We start from the raw sequence: 27,434 nt of genomic DNA, 5'->3' as shown, positions 1-27,434 counted from the left end.
TCCCTCACTATCAGATAATTATATAACTCTCTGTCAATAAAATAATCATCTAAAAGCATTAAAACAGTGCCATTGACTTTTTTGATCATAACATCAACCTGTTCAAAAGCAATTCTTGTATAAAAGCTTTTGTCATCCAACATACTTTCTATAGCTTTGTTATATACCTCAGTATCAAAAATTACAATAGGCCCACCTTTGTCAGTGGGTCTAATGGTTAAATGACAATTATTTTGTAAGCCATTTAAAGCTTGAGGCTCATCTTTAGACATACTGGATTTACCATATGATCTACTGCTACCAGTGATTATCTGACGAGTATCAGCAGTAGATCATATGGTCATATTATTTCTGACTTGTTGCATAATGCTATTGTCATGCTTACAACAGAAACCTGGATAGATAAGGCTGACTCCAATCTGAATGCTTCATTACCACTAGGTTTCTGCATTATTCAGTGTCTTGGGCAAGGTAAAGTCACTGGAGGGTTAGTTTGAAGTTTTCAATCTACTCTCAGTGTGGTTGAAATTCCATAAGGAATTACCAGTTCATATAATAATTGCATGCCTGTATCTTCTTAAGTGGCTGAGTGACACCATGCCTAACTAAGACACCAGAATTGTGCTGATAATGTTACACCTGCTCTGTTGGCTGCCCATTATTATTTCTAACACTCGGTTAGAAATAAGGCCTAGTACTGCCACCAGATTCTTTCCAAAAGGTCCTACATCAATAACTATCTCAGTACTGGAAACACTTTTTTATGATGTACCGGAGGAAAATAAAGGATCAAAGGAAATGACATGACAAATGAATCCCTCACACCAATCAAAGAAATGAGAACCTGTAATATTTTAAAAGTCCTTCATCATCCATGCTTCAGAGTGATCTATGTCTCAGGCACAAAGTGTATATGTTCAAGTGTTGCATGACCTAAAGTGAAACACTAAAAACCTAGAGCAAGATAGATTCACAATAATCTCACTACCAGTTTCAGTAATGTTGTTAGTACTGTGACATTTAAGACTTGTTCAGTCTTATAGGAAGATAGAGTAATGAAAATAGCATCTCAACTAATAAACGTGTGAATAAACATTGACCAGACCTTGCATAAGTAAAAGGTGCTGGTGAGTGTTTGCTCCAGTGCATTAGCTAACAGAGATGGGGCCTATGTTTTAAAAGATTAGTTGTTATTTTATGCAGTATGCATTGCCAAGCTATGGAAGTGAAGGAACATACAGATTTAGGGGGATGCTTTCCAAATATGAAGTAGAAATGGAATTGTTTATCACTGTATAGTACACAAAAAGAAAAGCAGTAAGCTAATGGCTGCTGGCTATACATTGTACTTTGAGTGAGTAGCCACATGTAAGTGGTATTAGCACTGTGCATATTAAAGGGGCAAGTATCTCATAACCCCCAGTAAGGTGAATAAGAAACAAAACCCATAAAAGGAGAGATACCTGGTCAAAAAATCAGGGGAATTTCACTACCATAATTTTTTTATACTCAGTAAAGTCATCTCTACTTTTCTAAATGGTTTGAGAGACAGTAGGCCCAAGCAACTATAAAAAAAAAAAAAATAAAAAAAAAAGTTGAAGGGTCAGATTCCAAAAGAGTTGCTGTCAGTATAAGTCAGCCCTGATTCAGAAACACTTGCTCTCAGTGTAAGTGACCTACTTTGGTGTAAGACCTATGTATAAACAGGCTTACATTGGAGGCCAGATTCTAAAAGACCTGCTCTCAGAGTAAGTGTGCACTAACACTGACAGCAAGTCTTTTGGAATTGGGCATGAAATGATGCAGCAATAGTTTTTTTTTGTCTCTATAAAAACATTAAACTGAACTGCTTACAAGCATATGTTTTAAAAAGGCATAACTATCTTAGCTTAAGGAACCATTTGCTCAGCTTCTACAAATTGTGCATGCCAGTTATTCTTGGTATCATGTTGTGTCAAATGCTTCAAAATTATATTTGTTGCAGTAGCCAAACATGAGTCAATAACTCACTCTCTGCTCCCCTCAGCTTTTTTTGTATAATACCTCCACTGATATGTTTGAACACAATTTCCACTTTAATAAAGTCATTCAGTAATACAATACCTAAAATTAGTGCTTTTTTGTACAACAATGTCTACTAAGAATCAGAAATTCCAGAAAACAGCATTTCATTCAATGTTACAGATCATGCTTAGTTTCCGACTGAAAATTACAAACCCAAATTCGAGTCACATCAAGGAAGGAAAGACAGGTTTTGAAACATCATACCCTGTCTATTCATATTTAAAGTCTCAAAAAAATCTCTATGGTCACCTTGAATAATAAACAGATTATCAACAAACCATATAAAAAGAAACCATGTTATTAATATTATTATTACAAAAAATCTCCGGATGAAAACAGTTTCTTATTAGAAAGTGCCACACTATTAAGATTTCACACAACAGTGAAACAAACTCTCTCTGTTCACCTACAACTTGCAAACAGAATTTATCAATAATAAAAACATTTATTTAAAGTAGAAGCTCAACACAAGCAGTAAAATGCAAACTGTCCTGGGGGAAAAATTCCAAACTCTAAACTAACAAAACAAAAATTAAAAAAAATATATACACACATAAAATACAACACAGAAGTGAGAAGAAGTAATTATGGACAACAAAAAAATCTAACTAGATGACAGTAGACACTTATGTACAAGTCACAAAGTTTGTTGATCTTCTAGTACTGTTAACTCCCAGGTGCCTCATTAATATAACTACTCCATTAATGTTTATACTAATGATAAAGAAGTTCAAAAACATTTACTACAGTATGCTTAATAATCTATGTGATTTAACCAATGAGCAGGGCTTTGAATGGCAGTCAAAATATATCATTAATGTATCATTATGGATTTCAATGAGGATGTTATATAAGCACTTTCCATTTTCAGAACCCAAGACCTATTTTTTATTCCATTTCTGCAAAGTAGAAATAAGTAGAGTGCTTCTTTTTCTTTCAGGTGTTCCCCATTAGGGGTCTCCACAGCGGATCATTGGTTTCCATTTCTTCCTGGCCTCTACATCTTGCTCTGTCACACCAACCACCTGCATGTCCTCTCTCACCACATTTATAAACCTTATCTTAGGTCTTCCTCTTTTCCTCTTACCTGGCTGCTTCATCCTTAGCATCCTTTTCCCAATATACCCAGCATCCCTCCTCAGCACATGTCCAAACCAATGCAATCTCGCCTCTCTGACTTTGTCTCCAAACTGTTCAACCTGGGCTGACCCACTAATATACTTATTACTAATCCTGACTACCCTCGTCACACCCAGTGCAAATCTTAACATCTTTAACTCTGCTACATCCAGCTCTGATTCCTGCCTTTTTGTCAGTGCCACTGTCTCCAACCCATATAACATAGCTGGTCTCACTACCCTCTTGTAGACCTTCCCTTTCACTCTTTACTGGTACTCGTCTGTCACAAATCACTCCTGAGACTCTTCTCCACCCATTCCACCCTGCCTGTACTCTCTTCTTCACCTCTCTTCCACACTCGCCATTACTCTGAACTGTTGATCCCAAGTATTTAAACTCATCCACCTTCCCCAACTCTACTCCCTGCATCCTCACCATTGCTCTATCCTCCCTCTCATTCACACACATATATTCTGTCTTAGTCCTGCTGACCTTCATTTCTCTCCTCTCTAGAGGATATCTCCACCTCTCCAATGGTGTAAAATATATACTGTAAACAAAGCTTCAGTTTCATAACCATTTTCACAATACATAAACAAAAAAAGCAATTCTGAAGAACATGCTACATATCTATGCACAGACTAAACCCCTGCTGCTCAGCTGTGCAGTGACTTGCAAGTAAGGATCGACACTTGTCTCTCCTATGTAAACTGAGCCTCTGCATATCAAAGACATCTTTACAAATAGGGAAGGTGTATAGTATAATGACTGAAAGACACTTTAACATGTGAGTATTAGCTGCAAACTGAGTGAAGAATGTATGTGGATATTAGCCATCCTGCACACAATCATTTCAATAAAGAATGACATTTTTCTAACTGAGCAGACCCTAAATCCAAATGCTACACAGCTCTGTCTGTTCAGTGGGGCCACCTACCCTCAGCTGTTTAAACTGTCTGGTAGGCAATTCATAAACATTTATAGTAGAGCTTTAATGAGAATCAGAGGGTTGCTAAATATGCATGCCTCTGAACTGCATTATAACTGAGAAGCACAACTCTCTGAAATGCATTACAACTGAGAAGTATAACTCTGCTAAAATATTGGTCAGCTGTGAACCATATTTATGAATACCACCGTAAATGCCAGAGTTTGATCTTCCTGTGGTGGTTTCATATACTTGAAGTACAGCAATTAAGAAGCTTCTCAGACTATTTTCCTTTAGTTACAGCACATCAAGTGCAGAGATGCCTGAAGATGCAGAAGGCTGGAAGGGCACAGGTCCAAAGGGGCATTTAGTGACCTGAAAAGGACATTTTTATTTATTTATTTATTTTATTTTACTACTTATTACGATAAAAAAAAGCATATGCATGATATCCATTTTATATACTGACAAATAGACTTGCATTAAGAATAATTCCACAGGGATTTCATATCAGAATTATAACTGAAGCTGCTTCCTTTCTTCACCCAATTCCAAGTGTGAACAGGGCACATGTTTTCATCTGAATTCAGAGTCTTTGAGTATACCACTCACACGGACAGCTGGTGGACCAGGAACCCTTATGATTACAGGAAAGGGGAGGTTGGATTAGCAGGCAACATTAAACACTGGCTTCTGTGTGGTATTTGGGCATTGCAATACTAAGCTACACAGTGGTGAACAGCAACTGTAACTATTTTATAGCATGTGGTCTATGGTTTCAGTTTTCTGGCCAAAGTCTTATCAGTCCATTGTATCAAAGATAGCATGGCTAATTCCAAATTCATAACAAAAAGTACACAGTGAGCTGTCAAGACTATAATCAGGAACAGACTGAAACCAGAGATTCCATGCTTCCCCGTATTTGCTAGCATGAGGGGGACAATAAATGCTGGTTTCTGAGTTTATTATAAAACACACAAAATACAGTCACAGACTTTTGCTACCTAAATTCACAGTATGAGTTTTCAGCCCTGCTAGTACTTCCTCTGTATAAAACAATAATGAAATATAATGCAAACTTGTATGGAAACATCTTGTGTTATAGAAACAAGACAAACTTTGGATAACTGCAGAAACAATTCCATAATTGCAGTTCCACTTGATCTCATTTACAAACATAGTAATGACAGTTCTAGCACTCTGACCCCAGAAAAACACTAGCAACACTAATCTGTCACAGTTACTGGAGAAGAGTGACAACAAAACAATACTGTAACTACTCAAGACTAGGAACCTAGGTGTTCTAATTCTTTATATAGCTTGTGTCATGGGCATATTTCTTGCTCACAACTTTTCTATTTGACAGAATTTTATGCTATGCATACTAATACACCAAGTTACAATGCTACACATCTGCACAGTTTAGTCCTTGAAACAGTATTTTTAGTAGCTAGACAGTTTATGAGGTATTTATAGATTGATCTTACAGGAGCAATTTTTACGGGTTTGTACCAAACCTCCTGAGTTTGCAACAATGCCAGAGTGAGGTATTGTGTCAAATGTTTTGACCAGGTCAAGGTAGGCAGTGTGAACCATTTTGCCCTCATCCATTACTTTGGTGACCTTCTAAAAGAAGTCCACCAGAATGAGTAAGCATGACCTGCCCTTGATTAAACTAAACTGGGTTGAGTCCAGTGTCTGCAGATTTAATATATCACTATTGATCATTTCCATAATTCTTTCTATGGCATGGCTTTACATATAAGACTAGTGAGACTTATTGGTCTGTAATTTCCAGGGTCTGTAGATGGCCCACCTTTGTGCAGAAGGATGACTGTTGCTGTTCTCCACTCATGAGGCATGAAGCTCGTTTGGTGACTACAGTTAAATAGCAATTCCAGATGGCATGATAGGTCAGGTTTCAAGCTATTTAGAAGGCATCCTGGGATACTGTCTGGTCCCATTGATGCAGTATTCTTGGCCTTAGAGACAGCATTAAGGACATGTTCCTGTGACAGCAGGGGAGTTATATTTGATGGTATTTCTTGAGGGAATGTTGACAGGAAGAGAGGGGTAAAGTTGGAACTGAATTTAATGGCCAGTAGGTTTGCTATATCTTTTAGTTCAGTATAGGTGGCTCCATTTACTATGAGCTCTGCACACAATTTTGTATTGGCTTTGAGGATGCAGACACAGCTAAAGAATGCCTTGTGGTTGCCCTTGGCATGGGGGCCAAATTTAACTCAAATTTGGCTTTGGTAGACTTTGCCTTCTAAGTTGTTTGTTTAGTTTGATGAGAGTGCTTTTATCCTGCTGGGTGCTGCACCTCCTATTTTTTTCCATGATTTTCTTCCTCCTGTTATACAGCCTATTGATTTTGTGATTCCACCAGGGTGGCTTATTTTTTTGAGTTAGTTATGTACTTCTTCCTGCTGGGTACAGCGGACTGTTTTGTAAAAGTTGCACTATGGCAATTTACAAAGGCCCTTCTAGCCTGAATTCTATTCTAATTTCAATTGACAGTATTTCTCTACAGTGTCAAGATATTATAACATTTTCAGGACATGACCACTTGATAATCCCACTTTCATTTTGTTTTGCATAGTGTGACATCTTTTAAGGAAATTTATAATAGAATCTCAAATATGGGCATACATCTTAAAGCATCCAAAATAAGTGGATTTTACTAGAACATATAACAATTACAGAAATATTTTTTTCTAATAAAATTGTATTATTTTGTGTTTTCTTCCATAAGAAGATATGAATAACGTGCTTCAGATACTTAATGAGTGTGTTAGCTTAAGAAATGAAAAATATACTTTTTTGTGAAGTCAACAGCAAAACCAGAACATTCAAATGGCTATATTAGACTACTAATAGTACCTAGCAATAAAGGACCATTTCTCTGTAACCATAAGAAGTATTATAGCAAATTTCTTAGAGTAATATATAATGAACCTCAGAAACAAAATGCACATAGTGGTTTCAGCTGTGAAGGCACAACTATACTGTCATATAACGCAGTTTACTGCACAAAGCAAACTAGGGGTGGATCACAAGTCCAAAAAAAATAAAAACAAATCTGTATTAAGGTGAAGTATGTTTTTTGCTTCAAGCATACAGTACACACATCAAAGGGGTACTTACAACCATTAGCATACTAAGTAGATATTCACCACAGCACTCATAATAACAAATGAGTATAATGGGAAATATAAAGACAATAGTAGTAAATGGACATGAACTAAAACCAATGGCTCCATCTCTGAAAGATTATATCTTGGTTCATAGGTTCATACTAGGCTATCTGCCCTGGGGCAATTATAAGCCTAGCCTGATTCTGTATGGCTTACACCACCCCTTGATTTGAGTATACTGTGCCCTTTTTAAGGTTTAGTTTACTGTGCCTCTGTCTAATAGTGACACAGGAGTAATCCCTGGGACAAATCTACGATCCCCCATCCACCTATCGAGATTCTTCTTGAAGAGATTCAGTGAGGTGCTCTGCCTCACATGAACTGGAATTTTATTCCAGAGCGAAGGGAGCCTCTGAGTTATGAACCTGTCCCTCCAGCAAGTTCTATTCATTTCTCTGCTGAGGTTCAAGTCCCTCGAGCTTTGAGATATTATTATTAAACTTTCAGATACCAACAGAATGATCTGCTACAGGACCCACAAAAGCCAATAAATATAACCTTAGATCTTTCAAGTGCAACACACCTATGAGTCTGACCCACTTATTTTGGCATGATGAAGACACGGCATTGTAACCATGGCATGTTACAAATGAAAATGAAAAAGAAGATTCCAGTGAAACATAGAGAATTTGTATTTCTCTTGTACTGACAACTTAAGAAAGACATATTAAAGAGATATTTTAGGCCATTATAGTACTGATCATACTAAAGAGAGGCTCCTGGCAGAACCCAAGATAAAAACAGCATAATGCAGTATGTCAGACAGTAGCAGTAAATGCAAATGAAGTAAATTCACTAGGGCCTATCCTTGAAAGGATATATCATTGCTGCCTTTGAGATTTCATCATGAAACTTTCAGAGCTTCCAGTACAGCCCATATCTGAATTTGATTCATAAATTTAGTCACTTGAAAGCACAGCATTGCAGCCATGTTATGTTATAGCTGGGGGAACAAAAAAATGTATGTTTTGTATTTTTTTTTTTTAATTTTGCATGTGCCAGTATTGTCATTCAGTACATGTTAACATTTGCAAAGTCTACTTTTCATTGTCAACTTTGTAAACTTTGATATTTGGGTATTTTGATTAATTTCAGTACACCCAAATACATATAATTATTAAGAAATAAAGAGTATTTTGACATCTGATATATTGACAATTCAGTGAAAACTATTTTAAGCAATGACTTCATGCAGCATACTGATTAGAAGATCAGTGCAGCAGCCAAACTGACAACAAAGTATACTGTAAAATGTTATCTATGATAGTAAAAGCACATGAACTAAAGCCACCAGGGATAGTTGTGAGAGGCTGTATCTCTCTCCTTGTCTGAGATGTTATTATGGACCTTTCAGGTAATAACAGCAGTGTATTCAGCTACATAACAATCTAAGACTCCAATTCTATGCAATCTGTGTTAATCATGACATCTTTCCTTGAATTTCCACTTCTCTACAGAACAACTGGTACCACAAATGCTAGAACTAAAGACTTGAATCTCCAGCAATAAATAAGACATGCTGGGGGACAAATGTATTACTCCATTCTGGAATGTTACATAAGAAAAATAAAATTATACCTATGCTTACTTTAAGGCAGACCTTTAAGATTAGATAGGTGCACTTAAATTCATCCAAATCTTAAACATTTAACTGAAAAACACATTTTGCATCAGCATGCATTTTCTGAACAATAAGTATGAAACTCTAATGTCTAGCATTACTGACTTGTCTGTAATCCTCAGTGGTTTCCAGAAAATAAGGAACAGTGCAAAAAAGTGAGGCAAAATCAGAGACGTTCTCCAAAATCAGGGTATAGCTGAGAGGTATGTTTTAATGCATATCTCCTAAATTCTTTGCTCAAGAATTCTGGACACAGTCAAAAATAAGACAGAAACAAAAGTTGGAACAATTTTAATTACTACTCGAATTCACTTATATTTAAAAGAATAGCATTTCTTTACATCCACATGCAATGTTCTGAACAATAAATACAAAACTCTAATATCTGATATTATTGCCTTGTCTGTATTTCTTACTGACGTTCTAGAAAATCAGGTACAACTTGTGCAACAAAAGTCAGAGATGTTCTACAAATCAGGTACAGTTGAGAGGTATTGTTCCCTGCATACCCTTCAACTTTGCTTAAGAAATTTAGATATAACAAAAAAAATATGAAGACAAAATGATGGACAATTTTTAAGTAGTACTCTAATTCACTTAAACGTTAATGGAACAACATGTTTTGCATAAACATGTAGTTTCTGAACAATAAGTGATAAAACTATAATGTCTAGCACTAGTTACTTGTCTGAAGTTCTTAGGGATTAACCAGAAAATCAAATATTTTGCAAGCTTTGTTGAACTCAGCATCTGTGCATGCTGTCATCGTATTTTTCCACACTCAGGTATTATATGTAAGGAAATGTCAGTTATGGCATCCTCAGAGAAAAATATTCTGCCATCTGTAGCTAGGAAATTCTAATTAAAATAAAAGTCTGACTAATCTGAAAAGCACAACTGATGATGATTTGGAGATTTTAGAATTGCACTGGGCAGATTAAGCAGAGCAACTAGCACATGGCCTTAATGTTTCTGAATATTATATATGTGCTTTAAAGTGCTGCAGTAATAAATGAGCTTGCATTGTCATTATTTATGTTTTGTTTTGAGCTATATTTTCTTATTGCATTTGTGCTTGCATTTTATTGGACAGTCATGACAATATGACTGTTATAAATAAATATAAAGATAAATGTTTTAAATAATATCTCAATTTCAATGACATCTTATAAAATGAGCAAGGTATACTATAGTGTTAGTAAAGGAGTTTGTTAAAAGAAACATTTTAGAGGGACAGTTGAAAGGTTCAAAATGTAGGGCATACCAGGGTAGGGCAACAGGATTTTCAGTTTGGTCAGGGGAGGCAGAGAAGCAGACAAGTGAGTACCCACACCAGGAGATGGAATCCCCCGAGGAGATAACAACAGATGAACCATATAACATTGCCATTGAGAATGAAAAATTGTATAATGGGCATTGTAATGTTGTTAAGAGAGGGAATTTTTCTATATTCAATTACACGGAGATGGAGGTCACCGATTTGTTCTTTGAGGTTTTCACCAAGGGACTACATTTTGTTCCACAAGGTATTATTAATATACCTAAGACTATCCTTGACTTGAAGCTTTTTACTAGGCAATTGAACATAACAGCAATTTTAAAAGAGAATCTAAGTGATAGAGTCAAACTTCATAGGAAAAGTACATGGAACCCCCCATTGCATCCTATCCTGAAAACGTTTGAGGATATGGTTGAAACGGAAATTAGAAATGTATGTATCAATGATATGTCAAAAAGTAGCAATTTCTCTGAAGCATCATATAAATTGATCAAAAAACTAAACAGTGAAGGAATCAGAGTTATGAAAACCGACAAAGGGGGGGGGTGGTCCTTATGTATCAACATGACTATGAAGCTTCGTTACATACACATCTACATGACATTGAGCAATATAGTCAGGTGTCAGTGAATGAGAGGAACGTGGCATATGCCAAAATTAAGTACAAACTGGAGGACAACCTATACCAAGGTGCAATCAATGAAAAACTTTACAATTACCTATTAGTGCCCAAACCAGTCACTCCTATTATATTTGGTATCCCCAAAGTACATAAAGGGCTACAGCCATTGGTATTTAGACCAATTGTAGCAGGTGCTAGGGGGATTACTGAACCACTTGGGAAGTTTGTGGATACAATATTGAAAAAATTTACAACATCTCTAAAATGCTTATGTAAGGACTCCTGGGAGTTTTTAAGGAGCATTAAGAAAGAATTGTATCAGGAAACTGAGTATATGGTGACAGTGGATGTAGTGGAATTATTTCCAAGCATTCCACATGGAATTGGATTAGCATGGTTTAACGAGATGCTGGCAGAACACTCAAGGTTGGGAGGTAAAATGATAGCATTGTTGGTTGAATTAATGGAGGTTATTTTGAACAATAACTTTGTCTTTTTCTGTGGGGAATTATTCCGACAGAAAAAAGGTGTGGCAATGGGGACCCCCTGTGCCTCTGCATATGCTAATATTGTGTTAAGTTACTGGGAATCCAAATTTGTATTTAACACACGGTGGGCTGAACATCTTGCACATTATCAACGCTACCTAGATGATATCTGTATATTATGGAAGGGCAGTATAGAAGAACTTGAACAATTCATTGAACACATCAATGGTAGTACAGAGTTTTTAAAGTTTACGTGCAACATTAGTGCGGACAGGTTGCAGTACCTAGATGTAGATTTATACAAAAATGTAGAGAAGGGTTGCTTTATGTCACGCATACACAGAAAAAATAGTTATTCTAATATGTTTCTCCATTTTAATAGTAACCATCCTTTATTTCAAAGAAAAGGAGTTATTAAAGGACAAATCATCAGGGCAGCTAGAATGTGCAGGGAAGAGGTACTTTTCAATGATGAGTGCCTATTTTTGAAAATGTTATTTGAGGAAAGGGGGTATCCCACACAATTAATAGATGAAACAACAGCAGAGGTAAAAGCCCAGAGAAAGGATAAATATTTCCCCTTATTAGGGGAAGAACGTAGAGATGACAATAATAAGGCTGGAGAAAAAGTGAAAAAACAAGGGTGTCTGTTTGTGCACACAAATTGTAATGAAAGTTGGTCAGTGGAAAGGATTATTAATAAATACTGGCCAATTTTAACTATGAATGAAGAATTTAAGAAAACACTTGGCAATAAACCCCAGTTTGTTAGAAGGAGAAATAAAAACTTAAAAGAATTATTAGAAACAAATTATGAGACAAAGAAAGGAGGAAGGAATAGCAAGAATGGTACATTTAGATGTAATACTTGTAGACGGTGTTCGAACATGATTGACAAAAAAGGTTTCTATTTAAATTCAAGAAAAATTTATATAAAATCTCCAGGGTATTTTAACTGTAAAGCCAAGGGCGTAGTTTATTTAGGGTTATGTCAACATTGCCAATGTTTCTATGTAGGAAAAACGGAGAGGACGTTAGCTAAAAGAGTGTACGAGCACCTCTATGAAATCAGCAAAGGGAAGGAAACCAATGCATTTTTCAAGCATTCATTGACATGTGAAAACATGGAATTAAAGTTTATGATGCTTGAACAAGTGCATGCTGGCCCCAGAGGAGGGGACTGGGAAACATCCTTAGAATATAAGGAGCTGCTTTGGCAAGTGAGGCTAGAAGCAGCAAAATTCCCTGGTCTTAATGGGGCTATTAGTATCACCAGCTTATTAAAAATTAGAAGAGCAAAGTTATAAAATGAAGTATGAGAACAATCACCCTTTAAATAAATAAGTTGGATTGATAAGTACCAGAAACAGGTAATATAGAATTGAATGGTGTAGGTTGACAGTTGGATTACTATGAACATCAGGGTAGGATGCAGGCTCAGAGATGTTAAAAGATTTTTCCAAGATTTAAAGCGCCAAGAATGGTTAAATGAGACCATAAGAATTGGGTTTAGTGGTCAGTTTTTTGCTGGCCAATGTTATGTTAGGTTATATTATATGTTTTAAAAACGATATGTTGGATATGTTATAAAATAGTATATAACACCATAGAAAATACTAGGTTTAAATAATAGTTGTTTTTAGCCATAAGTAGTTTTGTAAGATTTTTAAGAGAATTTTAGCTAGAAGTTTAAATGGATATTAATATTAGAAGTATGTGTATGTTTCCTATAATCCCAATAGAATGTAAAAAATTTGGGTTGATGGAAACAAAGAAAACAGGGAATTGTATAGGTTGTTATGTAAGCAAAGTATAACATTGTACTTATGTAACTGAGATAGAAAAGGTTTTATCTCTTTAAAATGTAAGTGTGATAATAACATAATTGACTGTCAATTAAAATATGTGGGTTGGTTAAGAGTAATATAAATAGACTCACCACCCTATGTAAAAATGTCTTGAAAAAGCCTGGGAGGGCCCGGGTGAAAGCGCTTGACGTTATACTTTGGAAGTGTTTTTTACTTTTTAACGCTGAGCTGGTGAAGCAGTTTAATTAAAGAACTTTTATTCAACGCTTGGTTCGTGATCCTTGTATCCTGACTGTTCCGGATTACCAGTGGGTGTTTTTGCAGAGTGCTTTTGTGTTTTTACAGTTTAAGGTTCAAAATGTAAATATTTTCTCATATTATAGTATCTAGTTGTTGAAAAATGAGTTATACTTAACAGAGGTACCCTCCTACAGGATGTGCATAAGAAAGTCCTACCCATCTCCAATATTTGAATTCAAGCACCCAAAGCCCACACAGTGACAAACACTCAAACACTGACTTACATTACTGAATTTGAAACAAAAAATGGGGTAAGAAATAACAAAACATACATAATTTGTATGTACAATTTTTATATTTTATAAGCTGCGACCCTAACCTGTGAAACAAATCAAATCTCTTAGTAAACAGAAAAAAAAAGGTTGAAGTATTAATTTATGATAGTAAAGCAGTCAATAAAAATTGAATAAGAGCAGAATACAACATATCACAGAGACATGTATGCCTAGGCTGAAAAAATGGATACAACAGAAAAAAAATCATATAAATCAAGGGAGAAAAAAATGCTACCATCCACTAGTGATATTAGCAATAAGCAAGTAATGCACACAGTGTGCATATTTAAAAGTTCCCAGCCTTCTGAACCCCCTGCTTTACAAATCACACTTTTACTGTAAAAATAGGTGTTAAGAGAGAGGCTGCAGTAACATTTTGTTTGCATTGCCTATTAATAAAAACACGTATTTTGAAAGACAAATACTGGCAGAATTTTCCACGAATTTTCCATATAATCTATAACGGCAAAGTATTCAGGAAGGTGGTAGCCCATCTGATATGGATTCAGTATATAACTGATTTACTTCTATAAGATAAGTTCTCGAACAACCAACCACCTTGTATATTGTAGAAGAGCTTTTCCATTAAAAGAACAGCAGTTGTCTATAAGTTTATATGTTCAAGAATACAGCAAAAATAGTCCCCTAATGTGCTGTCACAGTGCCTTGGAGGATACCCCTGGCAGGATAACACAAGTGTGATGACTGCAACAGTGAATACACTCGAACATCTAAATTTATGGTAAGTGTACACAACTGTACTTTGTAGAATGCTGAAACCTGGGTAATTGGACTAGGAAAATGTGAAGGTGGGTAATTCAGAACTACCAACAGAAGGCAGTATTAAATCATATAAGACAATAGGAATTTTTGGTTCATTTCATAGATTAAAGCTTAGTCATGGTTATTGTGTCAAATGTCTGTCCATCCATAACCCCTTTTTCCTATATTGGCACATGGGGTCAGAGGTGTCACTTCAACAGACAGAGTGTCATCTAGAGGCAAGCTTTACACCTTTGAGTGGTTAGCCCTACCGCTGTAGTTCAACCACACTCCACACTCACACTATGGCCAATTTAGTGTGTCCAGTCCACCTACTGCATGTCTTTGGAATGTCTGTGGAAACTGGAGCACCTGGAGGAAAACCATGCAATCACAGGGATGACATGCAGACTCCACACACAAGGCACCACAGCTGAGAATTGAACCAGGGAACTTCTTGCTGTGAGGCAACAATGCTATTTGCTGTGCCATGGTGCCACATAAAGACAAAGGAATGAACATGTCAAACTGTCATCATGTTGTCAGTCATGTTGACCATATCCTAAGCTGTGCAGTCTTTGGTATGCAGTACTTCAGTAAAGTGACTTTTTCAGAAACATTTTCCTGCCATTTGTTTAGAAAAAGTCAACAAATGGTGTGTTATGCAATTGTTTCTAAATAAATAACATGAAAAAGAGTTTCTAAAAAAGTTACTTCACTGAAATACAGCAAACTGATGACTGCACAGCTTAGGGCATCAGTGAAGTACAGCATACTGATGACTGCACAGCTTAGGGCATCAGTGAAGTACAGCATACCAACGACTGCACAGCTTAGGGCATCAGCCTGGCAGGAATTGTGCTAGCAGGTGTATTTGCATGGCTGAGGCCATGTGCCAAAGGTTCATGGCGAGCCTGCAGAGAGGATAAGAGTGAGTCCCTCCCTGCTTGTTGATATACCACATCACTGTGGTGTTGTCTGTTTTGATCACTAGAGGCCCCAGGGAGAGTAGGGGTCTGAAAGCTGTCAGCTAGCATCTCTTTTTGGTTGATGTGCAGATGTATTTGATTTGGGCTCCAATGGCCTTGAATGCACCTGCCATCCAGGTGTGCACCAGAGGCATAGTCTGATGCATCTGTGGTGAGGGTCTGGGTGGCATGGGGTTGTGAGAAGAGAAGTCCCTTGTTGTGGTTGCATGCTGCTATCCACCAAAGAAAGTCTTTCCTTAGACAGGGTACCATAGGTATGATAGTTTCCAGGTCTTGAGAGTGTTGACACCAAAGGCTTTTTAGGTACCATTGTAGTTTCCTCATATGCAGTCTGGCATATGGAATGAGTAGAATGCAGGAGGCCATGAACCCTAGAGCTTGCTCCCAGGAATACATTTTTTTGCATGGGAACTAGTTTTGATTTCTTTTCGTTGATAGTATACCCCAGGGAGGTCAGTAGGTCCTTTACAAAGGTCAGGTGCTATAACAGCTTTTCCTGACTGTCTGCCTGAATCAGGCAATCATCTAAGTAGGGGTAAATTTGAATATTTCTTTGTATGCAGAAAGCAATGGCTAGAGTCAGGCATTTTGTGAAAACTCTGGGAGCAGTGGATAAGCCAAAGGGAAGCACAGATTACTGAAAGTGCATAGATCCTGCCCTGAAATGCAGATATTTACTGCAAGATTCCCTGATTGTGGTGTGTAGGTAGGCCTCTTTTAGGTCAAGGGTGGCTAATCAAGCATCCTTGGAAAGCACAGGAAGAAGCTGCAGGAGGGTGAGCATTTTGAATTTTGGTATCACCAGAAAGGTGTTTAGAATGGATAGATTGAGGACTGGGTGCCAGGTGCCCTCTTTTCAGGGTACCAGGAAGAGTCTGGAATAGAAACCTTGGCCTATCTGGTCTGCAGGAACATGCTGTATTGCTCTCATGGTGACCAGGGGAAGGATTTGCTTTTTGGCCTCTGCCCACTGGTTTGGAAGAAGATCTGGGAACCCTTTTGGAGTTGGCAGAGTGTGGAAACAAAATTTGTATCCCTGGGACACTATGTTGAGTACCCATCTGTCATTGGTAATAGAGGCCGAGTTGTTTGCATGGCAGGACAGTTTTCCTCCTAGGGGCACAAGCAGGTGGGTAGAGGTAAGGGGTGGGGTGTAAAGTCATTGTGAGTTCTTACCATAAGAGGGTGGCTTAGCACTCCCTATTTTTGAAGAGGAGGAACTCCATTGCTTACATCTCTGCATTCCCTGAGACTGCTGTCTGGGGGGTCTGCTTCCCCTGGGTCTGGACTGAGCTGGCCTGGAGGGGGCCAGAAAGGACCAGTGCTTGGAGGGGCAATGCCTACTGAACCTCGGAGGCTAGACCTGTAAAATGTCTAACTGTAAGCATAGATTTAGCTTTTTCTTCCATCTTTTTTAAGACCTCTTCTGCCTTGGTGCCAAACAAATTGTCTTTGTTCAATGGTGCGCCCAATAATTTTGATTTGACATGGTCTTGCAAGGTCTGCTCCTTAAGCCAAGCATGCCTTCTAAGGACAGAACCAGTGAATGCTGCCCTGCAAGATGCTCCTAGGGCATCAAAGCCACATTTCAAGGTGTGCTTAGTAACTTGGCTTGCAGAATGCATAAGCTCTTGTAATTCTTTATTTTCTGCACAAGCAGGAAATGAAGATATTTTTTGTTTGAGGAGTTCCATGTTATGCTGCTGATATTTCAGCATGTGGAAGTGACAATTTAGTTCTCTAATAGCAAGAGCTGCAGAGGGGTATACTTTTTTACTCCATCTGTCTAAAGCTTGGGAATCTTTGTCTAAAGGAGGTGGATTCTGAGCTGAGGTTGCTTTAATTCCTTTATTCCTTGGGAGATGACCGCTGGGTCAGAAGTACGATTTTTGAAAAGGAATTTGTGAGAGTCAGGGACTCTGTAGTACCTGTCAGGTTTTCTGAGAGCAGGAGGAAGTGTGTCAGGAGTCAAACCGGATTCCATAAAAACATCATTTACAACATCCAGGACAGGAGGAATGGCTAAAGGTCTGTGCTGTGGTAAATCTAAGAATTCCCTGAGTCTCTTTTTTGACTGAGGATAGTCCTGACATTCCCATTGGAAATGCTCCCTTAAAGTATGTAGGGTTTCACCGAATGAAAAATCCTTGAGAGGAGAGGCAGAAGGAATGGATTCCTCTGCATCAGAATCCTCATAAGCAGAGAGGGGTTGCATGTCTTCATATTCAGAGACCTCAGATTCATCGGACTCCTGTTCAGATAAAACTACTGGGGACAAGTCTCTTTTTCTTTTGGAAGGGATAGCCTGGCTTTCCCTAATAAGCATAATAAGTTCTGTCATTTTAAGCATTTGAGACTGAGGTATGGAAGCAGGTGTCTGAGCTTGGGTTATTGTTTTCTTTAGGCATAGTTCATACCCTGGGCCTTAGAAACTCTGTAGCTTTAGAAAGAACTGAAGACACGAAAGAAGTCAGTTTGTGTTGAGTATCGGTAGTGCGAAGAGCTTCCTCAGAAGCCAGTGCCTGCTCAGCAGCTAACGGAAGTGTCATCGGCAGGTTTGGACCTGTGTGGTCTGTCTCTGTCTTTATCCTTATGCTTTTTCAGAAGACTGGTAGTTGGATAGCTTACCAAAGCCATATTGGAATATGAGGACTGAGAGTGAAAATATTTAGCTACAATAAGGGCCCAACGACGTATAGTTCTGGTGTTGAACAAAGCACAAAAGTGACAGCGAGGGACATCGTGATCTGGGCCTAAACAGGTGATGCAGTAAGAATGGAAGTCTCGGTGTGGTATATGTTTTCCACAGGCGAGACAACTGTTAACTTTTTCTGACATCAGTTAGAGCAAGAAAAAAGGATCCCCAATGGGGTATTTAGCTTTAGAAGACTTCAACTTCAATTCGGAAACGAAAACTCAGGTAGCGGTCGACCGGCACTCGTGCAAACTCCTTCTGCTTCGGGCTCCTCGGCAAGAAAGACTGATGTAATGGCGTCGGCTGCCTGATTTTATACCACTGATTACCTGACGTCAGTCCTGGAGTGACAGCAACTAATGCAGAAATACTAAGCCTCTGGTATTTGGGCCGACTGAGGGCTACTCCTGGCAGGATAACCCAAGTGTGATGACTGCAACAGTGAAACACAAAGAACATCTATAACTACTTGTGGAATAGAACTGAGTTGCAACAACTCTACCTTTCCTCAAAATGGTATGATACCTGAATGGTCCTGTCAGTTTATATTAGCACTACCCTTCAACAACTGCTTAAAAAATTCAAGAATACCAAGTTATCTACATCCTTGTTTTCTTTTCCAAATTAGTACCTAGCATGTGTATTGCCTAATGCCAAATTTATTTCTCCTACTGTAGCATTCTACAGTCTCACACAGCAAAAGAAATATTAAACAGAAAAAGAAAACAACACTGAACTCAACCCACAGTAGTTGGTCTCATGTGCACAATCAAGTTGACGCATACTCTCACAAATCCATACTCTCACACACACACACACACACACTTGCATGCTGTCATGCACACTTGTACACAAACACAAACAAGCATGCTTACTGAAGTATGGATACTGAGGTTAAAATTAAGAGACAGCCACTCACTTCTCTTTTTTGTTTTTTTCTTTTCTTTTTTTTTTTTTTTTAAATAATAGATCTAAGCTGGGAGCTGACGGCACAGTCCAAGATTTCATTTACAGTGGGGGTTGCTTACTCCCCCCTATGGTTCCAGCACCCTTGACCAAGTAAAACTAAGTTGAAATAAGCTGTGCAAAGATTTGCTGATTGCTGCCTTTGTTCTAGCTGACGTTCTGGAGTACTTTGGCAAACAAAATGCAACAGATACATGGCATCAATGTATTTATGCATGCTTCTGATATTATGATAGAAAGCAAAATTGTAGTTTTCATGTTCAACAAAGCAGTCTTAAAGGCACATTACTGTTTTCTAAGTGATGAATTTGGAAGCAGTGAGAGAACTATGATCATATTAATGCCAGTAAGGAGAGCAGTACTGTAGTGGGGTATCTTAATGCTAATTCGCATAATGTTTCTTTTGATGTTTGCGCTATATATGCTTACAATTGCACATCTTAGTGTCATGGTGACTTAGTTTTCACCCACCATGAACCTCACAATCTGGGCCCTGCTAACTAGAATTGTTGAAGCCATATGTTCTGGCCAGACATCTCAGATCATCAGGTGGGAGGCTGATAGTTACGGCATGGGTTAAATCAGAAATATCAGATAGAATTTAAATTTCACTTTTCTAAGTCCTGTGGAATCACCTACTTTTCCTGATTTAGGTGAGTGAATCAAATATTTCATTTAAGAGGTCCCTTAAATTCCATCTTTATAGGATTATTTATTCAGATCTATACAGGGACAATTCAGCTATGTTCAGATGGGTAAATTCTTGATAGGTTAGTAACTCTGTATTTACTTGATGTCATATGCATGCTTATTTTAAAGGAGCCTTTTCTTATCTTGTTGACATATTTTTTTTACTGTAAGATGCTTAATCCTACTTATCAGAACAGTAAATAAAGATAAAAAAATAAATTTATGGTGCACTTAATATCCTGGTGTGTAATAGGTACAGTGCGTGCAGATTTAGCGCCATTTTACTTTTTGATATTGCAGTTTGTATGCTCGCAACTAGGATTGTGTTGGTGTGGTTTGTTTTTATTTGTGTATGATTGCTTATGTCATATGTGATGGCTTAAAAAAGATGTTTCTTGTTTTAAAAGGGGGGGGCAGGAATTGAATAATGTATATATTGTTGCTTAGATTATATGATATATAGCAATATATGTGAAGCATAATGTAAATTTGTGAGACTAAGTCCTCTTCCTACAGCTAATCCCTGCAGTACACTTACTCTATGATTATTCGTGTCACTGATGAACAAAAGCTGTATTAGGATTTTTTTCTTTTGAATGAATATTGTTGAATAGTAGAACACTTGATGTCACAGCAAATTTCACACAAATAGTTTGTTTAATAAACCTGAACATTAAATCATGCTACCTTTCCTGACTGTGTGGTTAGAAAAGAATTATGCACAAACTGTGATAACTGAGAGTCAATACAGGTTGCGAATGACTGTTCAGTAAAACCAACAATGTTTGACGTTCTTTTTACCAAATGCCACTGCTTTGACCACAAAGCTTCACTTGCAACCAGAACTAAATAATAGAAAATCAAAAGCAATGCAAATGAGCCATAAGGTGTATTATGTTTGATTTTGCTTATGAAGACCCAGATCTCCAATATATCATGCTCAGAGACACTCTGCAGTTAACCATTTCCAACATAAAAGCAGTCCTTTCTCGACAGCAAGGAGATATTCTAATAAATACTGCTGCTGTAATTAAACTTTAAATTTTCCCTAAGCAAAAATGGACTTTTTAATGCTGCAATAGACAGCAAATGTGTACATACATGACTGTATTGATTCCTGAAAGCTGTTGAAACATCTGTAGTCCGCAACCCACAATAAGGGCTCGTCGGGTGGGGGGATGGGTCAGCATTCTCCAGATCACTGGTCCAGCTGTTAAAAAGAGAGAGAAAGGAAATCACTGAGGGAATCTGAATGTAATAAACTCCCTAAATCATTTGTCACTAACAAGCAGTGCCTTTGTTATTATAAAGTTAATTTTCTAGCCTACAGCAATTGCATTTTGACACTGCAATCTTACCAAGATAAAATGAACATTGTTTTTCAGCCTTGTACATTACATATTGGTAACAAAATCTTTGGAGTTTTTAACATCACATACTTTGACATTGAAAGAATTCTATAATACGATAACTGCATATACAAAAGCATACCATACAGTGTGCGAAATTGCTTTGCTAGATTAATTAGGGCTGAAAGGTAATTAATACATTTGCATTCAAAACTGAGCAGGTAAGTAGCTGCACAACTATTCAACAGACTCCAGAAATGTGTTCCTTATATACAACATTCCTCTTGGCAGATGTCATGACTTACTGAGTTTGCATCACAATTTAATGGCTTATTTCTCAGTCACAAATAGCAATAAAGAATTGATTTGAAATACTCATCATAAAAGTAGATTGTGATAGCAGCTGTGTTTAGTAAATGATATACAAGATTGTAAGATGCCAGGACATTGTTTCTCAGTAAATGTATACATCATAACTTTCATGCTTGACAGAAGCTATCAGCAGTGATGATGCAAGCTATCCATCTTACGCAATTAAAAATGATGGCCCTCCATGCTAGCTCCAGATTTTTTATGACAGTATATCATAGCACAGTGAGACATGATGGAACACGTAGAAATATTCTAGAGGTGCTTACCCACCCCCCCACCCCCCAACTAGCTTCAGCAGTGCTTGGGAAAACTACTCAAAGCCTAGTCTTCTGGGTGACAATCAGTGCCACAAATAGGACTGCAAGCCAAGATCTGATGTTGTCATTTTCATTCATTTCTCAACTAATGGGTTCAGATCCGACCTTTGCCTCGGATCCGATTTGCCACCTTCATGTAAGGACATCGTCACTGTCAGTTCTCAAGCAGTAGTAGGTTTTTTGTAGAAATGTCTTTGTTTATCTATTTACCTATTTCATAGTAGAATTTTCTAAGTATCCTCCCTTGTGTTTTCTACACTTTTTAGTGTAATTCTACAGTACCACAGTTGGGAATTTCCCTTTCTTTTTTTTTCTCTCTCTTATAGTTTTATTGGTGTATTATCATTTACAAGTGCCGGTAATACTTTCCCTTTATCTTTCTCTATACACAAAATTTAAAAAAAATCCTTTTTTTCTTCATTCTTGTAGAAACAATATGGTTGAAAAATGCTCCTGTTTTCAAAAAATGTATGGCTTGTGGTCATAAAATTCCACTACCTAATGCACATGCTTTGAATGTTTATTGTTTAGGCCCAGCCAACTTGGATTCTGCCTGTGACATTTGTAAGGTATTCAACCCTAGACCCCTTACTGATAGAAGAAATAAGCTAATTTTGAGAATATTACTCCCATTCAAAATCCTCAGATACAGATCTGGGGTTCAAACTCCTAAAAAACATGACAAAAAGAGGCAAAAATGCATTCTCCAGACCCTACAAGTTCCTCGACTCTGGGTTTGGAACCACCTCTTAAGATTTCAAGACCTTTGGATCCAACCTATTTGGATCAAAAGACAAAATTGTCCGGTCCAACTACCTTGGATCGACCCCCTCAGATCTGAAGAAACATACAGATAGGTCACAACAGATCATATCTCCTCCAAGCCTGAATCCGGTGTCCTCTTGTCTCCCATCTCCCTTCTAGAAAGGTCTCCCAGGTGTCATCATTCTAAGGCTTCATCAATAGCTTTTTCTTCTCATTCCTGCAGAAGCCTGACCAAAGTAGATGTGGACAGGATGATGAGAAAATTCCTCTCGATGGAAATTCAAATGGGAGTTCTCCTGGCTCCTACCTCATTAGGTCCGGAGGCCTTCAGGCCTTCATGAGTACTACCCCTCCTATTTTGTCTCCTTCTGTGATCTGACCTTTGGTTTTGGATCAGTTGGACTTGAATCTAAGAATCCCAGATCCATCTGTATTGGATTCAAAGATCATTGTGTCTTCTACACAGGTTCTGTCTCTGAGTGGACTGGCTATGAGCATGTCAGAGCTAGTTGACTCTTGGATCCATAGCCTCGATACCAGATCCAGGGTGTTGGAGTCAACTCCAAGGTTGTAGGAGCTGTCTCTGCCCCTAACAGACCAAGTCCAGGATAGCTCAACTCGAACCCTACCTCAAGTGGTTTGCCTTTGGATTGGAAGGAGCCAATGGTCCGGAAGGATATTTTCTCTGACTCGTCTGTCTCTTTCTCTCTGAGGCATTCTGCTTTCAAGGTAGTGGAGAAAGTTTTTTCTGCTCCAAGAGAAAGTACATATCCAACCTCCTCTGCTCCTATTTCCCAAACCCAGTTGACTTTGCATCCTGAGCTTCAACTTCCTGCACCACAGGACAAGCAGCCCAAAGTCTCCAGGATACCCAGCAGAGTATACTGATATCTTCCAATACTTCTCCAGAACATCCTGTCAAAGAAGTCCCTAGGAAGAGAGAGTGCAAAACAAGGCACTTAAGACTCTCCTCAAGAGTCTGTCATGGAGGAAACTGATTTAGATGAGGGGAAGGGTCCCCAAGATCACCACCTGATGACGTTTTCTTTGGAGACATACTAGATATCCTCATGCAAAGGGGTGGCTGGTCTACAGACAACCCTTCCCAAGAGGAATCAGTATTCCTGGAAGCCTTTGGCACTGGTCCATCAAACTCCAGGGTGACTCCATCTTGACAGATATGGAAGGAACCTGATTCTGTTGAGCCGATCCTGAATAGACAAGACAGGATCCTGGCACCACCCAAGGAGCGGGAATTTTGGAGCAAGGGAATACCTATTGATGCCATGGTCAGGTCACAGCAATGGCCACAAAAAAAGGAACCTGCATAGTAAAGTTCCTCGGTTCACCCCACTAATAGGGAGTCTAGGGTGCTGAACAGATTCAGGAAGTGTGTATATGCTTCAGTGACTTTTGCACGTTGGTTGCTGAATTATTTGGCACACTTCACTAGATTCCAGAGGGATTTGATTAAAGAACTTGCCAAATCCCTCTCTGGGCCCATTAATTCTGAAGCAGAGAGCTCAATTGCCTAACAGTTGGCTACCCTAAATCTATTTCAAATTCATCCATGAGGCTCATTTCACATCCAGCTGAGGGTACCTCACCGTGGTGGGTTTAGGCATTTCCAGTAGGAGGCATGCCTGGATGCACCTGTGTGATTTTTGCAGAGCCCTTCAAGTATTCCTTCATCAATGCTCCCATTGATAGAAATTCTTTATTTGGCCCCAAGGTTAAAGACACAATATCCATGCATGGGCAGGATAAAACAGTGAGTAAAAAGGTCACACAGAAAACCAATCAGTGAAAACCAAAAGAAAAATCTAACAAGGCTAGAGTTTTCACTGTGTGATTCCTTAAATGTCTTGTATTAGAGGCAACACTGGATATATGCAAATGACCCTTTAAGAACATCAGGTGTTTCAGCTATATGGCAGTTCTGAATGTCTATGACTTTTTTCTTTCTAAGTCTGTTAATGGACAAATTTGGGTCAGGATAGTCTCCCTCCAGTGACAATTGCAATTCAAATGGACAACATGTCAGTAGTTTGGTACATCAACAAACAAGGAGGGGACAAGATTATACCCTTGTGTCTAGAAACAGAGTGTAGAATTGGATGATCTCATCCAACTGCTTTCTCACAGCAACACACATTACACATTCCAGGTAAGTTTAATGTGATAGCAGACAAACTGAACAGGTACATTCGTCTACCTCACGCATGGTCTCTCAATAAGAAAGTGACAGGAATGATTTTTTTATCAATGGGGCCAGCCTTGCTGATATCCTTTTGCTTCTCCCCCCTAAACAACAAATGCAGCAGCTATTTTGCACTAATCCCCCCACAGGGTGAATCACTGAGGGATGCTCTACTTCACGATTGGCCCCTGGTCTATTTATGCCTACCCACTAATCCCATTAATCCCAAAATTTCTGCAGAAAGATGCCAGGCTGAACAGCAAAGTCATCCTCATTGCACCATACTGGCCTCGGCAAGTTTGGTTTCCCTTCCATTGACCTCACTTACTTCACCAACTGTAGATTCTGGATATGATTCCAGACCTGCTGTCTCACCCAATGGGCATGATCCATCAAGACATTTCAAACCTCATGCTGATGGCCTGGTTTTTCCAATTCCACTAGTAGCCAGACAACCAATGCTCTCTTCCCCTGTCCAACATACTTTTATCTTCCCATAAACCTTCAACACAAAAACACTATACAAGCAAATGGAAAAGATTTGTTTACTGGGCACAACTAAATCATGTTAACCCCTTTTCAGCTCCAATACATAACATACTCGAATATTTACCTTTACTTTGTAAAGAAGGAACTAGTTCCTATTAATGTTCAGTTAGAAATATCAAATTTTCACATTGGGTTGGAAGTTCTTCAGTAGCCACTCATAAATTGTGCAAAACATTCTTGTGAGGCACTCTTCTTTTGAGACCCCTGTTTAAGAACCCTCCCCATTAGATCTCAGTTTGGTACTGCAGGCTTTGATATGTTTCCCTTTGAACCAGCAGCTAAGAGCTTAAGTATCTTTACTGGAAAATTCTTCTTCTAGTAGCAATGATCTCTGCTAGACAAATTTCTAGCTTTGTCTGCAAAACCTCCATACTTGATCTTTCACAAGGATAGAGTGAGGTTACAAACAAATGCCTCCTTCTTTTCCAAGGTGGTGTTAGAATCTAATATCAATTAATCCATTCATTTACCAGTATTCTTTCCTAATTTTGCAAACAAGGGTGAATACATGGCACATGTATTGGATGCTCACAAGGAATTACATTTTTACCTGCATAGAACAAAAGAGATCAGAAAACCAGGCCAATTTCCTTTGTAGAACTGAACTTGGGAAAACCAGCAGCAAAAGCAACTTTAGCCAGATGGCTAACTGATTGTATTTCCTTTATATATAACAAATTGGGTGTTACCTTGCCAAAACCAGTACATGCTCATTCAACTAGATCCATGGCAACTTCTTCAGTCTTTCTATCTAGACCTTAAATGGATGATATACGTGCAGCAACTTGGGCTACTTCCCATACTACTGTTACTCATTACAAACTGGATGTGGTCTCCAGGGGTACAGCATCATTTGGTGCAACTGTACTCACTCCACCCAGGAATGCAGGCAGCTGGACACTGTGTCCCAACAGTTGACGATAGAATGAAAATTGACAACATGAGATAAAGATGTTATGTACTCACCATAACATTCGATCTGTGTTGTCCATTTTCATTCTTCCTCAGCTTCATGCTCACCAGCCCCCATCCCTTCTGTTCACAAATTTCTGGTTGAGTGAGTTCTTAAGAGAGACATCACTGTCCATTACACTGAGCTTCAGATACAGTTTCTTCTTTTATGGAAGACGTGCAATGTTATGTTTCCTAGAGTTATGCATGTTAATTGTTCCCTTTTTGGTAAATTCAGCAAAGAAGACCTGAGGTAGATTAGGTCTGGTGCATTACGGCTAAGGATCAGGCTCAAGAGCTTCTTGGTTAGCACAAGCTTTAGTAACAGCTGAGTCAGACCCAAGGATTGGATCTGAGCAGAGCAGTTGAGGAAGAATGAAAATGGACAACACAGATGGAATGTTATGGTGAATATGTAACGTCTTTTTCTCTTTTCACCCAATTCCTCATTGCAGTCAGTTTTGTAGGTGTACAAAATGGAAAGAGAGATTCAGTCATTTTCTCCACAGATAATACAAGGGACAAGGAAGTATTAATAAGTTATACCATGGTTACATTTGTCACTTATCTTTTCTTTAAATAATCTTTTCTCACTTCTACAGATTATAATCAACTAATCACAGAGAGAGGGAACCACACAGCAGATGTAGTTACTTTACTCACAGCACATAAATTATAAAAATATAAAATGCTTAATAACAGCCATGCCTGTCATTCCTCATACTGAGTGCTCAAATGTTAGACAAGAAAAGCACAAAGCTGCAATCTCAAATGTAGGACAATATAATAGTAATAATACCTACGTCTGGTAAAGTTATACCAAGGTATAACAAAATAAGGGTAATGTACTGTACTGCACTATTTAATACACTGGAGTATGTCATTACACCAGTAACACATCTTTTGGAATCTGTTGTGCAGTACAAGTCTGCTTTATACATAAATAAGTCAGTTATACCAAGAGCAAGTCTTTTGGAGTAAGTCGTGTATACTGAGAGCAAGTCTCTTGGAATCTGGTGCAAAATATCCATCTACTTTGAACAAGATACCAGCCATTGATGGCTTTAATCATGGCTTTTTACCATGTTTAGAATAACCATAATACTCTCAGGAACCTCAAAGATT

At 38.2% G+C, this 27,434-nt stretch overlaps 1 protein-coding gene across 1 annotated transcript in view; it reads right to left on the bottom strand.

Annotated features, from left to right (window-relative positions):
• Positions 1–27,434, bottom strand: part of SLC2A13 (solute carrier family 2 member 13) — a 2,419,048-nt gene that overhangs the window by 1,442,908 nt on the left and 948,706 nt on the right. Inside the window, exon 4 of the mRNA XM_044066204.1 lies at positions 20,908–21,016. Within this exon, the coding sequence (XP_043922139.1) occupies positions 20,908–21,016 (109 nt within the window). The remainder of the gene's footprint in view (positions 1–20,907; positions 21,017–27,434) is intronic.

Source organism: Protopterus annectens, chromosome 3.part1 (assembly GCF_019279795.1).
Source record: "Protopterus annectens isolate FY-2018-M chromosome 3.part1, PAN1.0, whole genome shotgun sequence".
Lineage (NCBI taxonomy): Eukaryota > Metazoa > Chordata > Ceratodontiformes > Protopteridae > Protopterus > Protopterus annectens.
The sequence above is the reverse complement of the archived record's forward strand: the minus strand, read 5'-3'. Positions and strand labels throughout refer to the sequence as shown.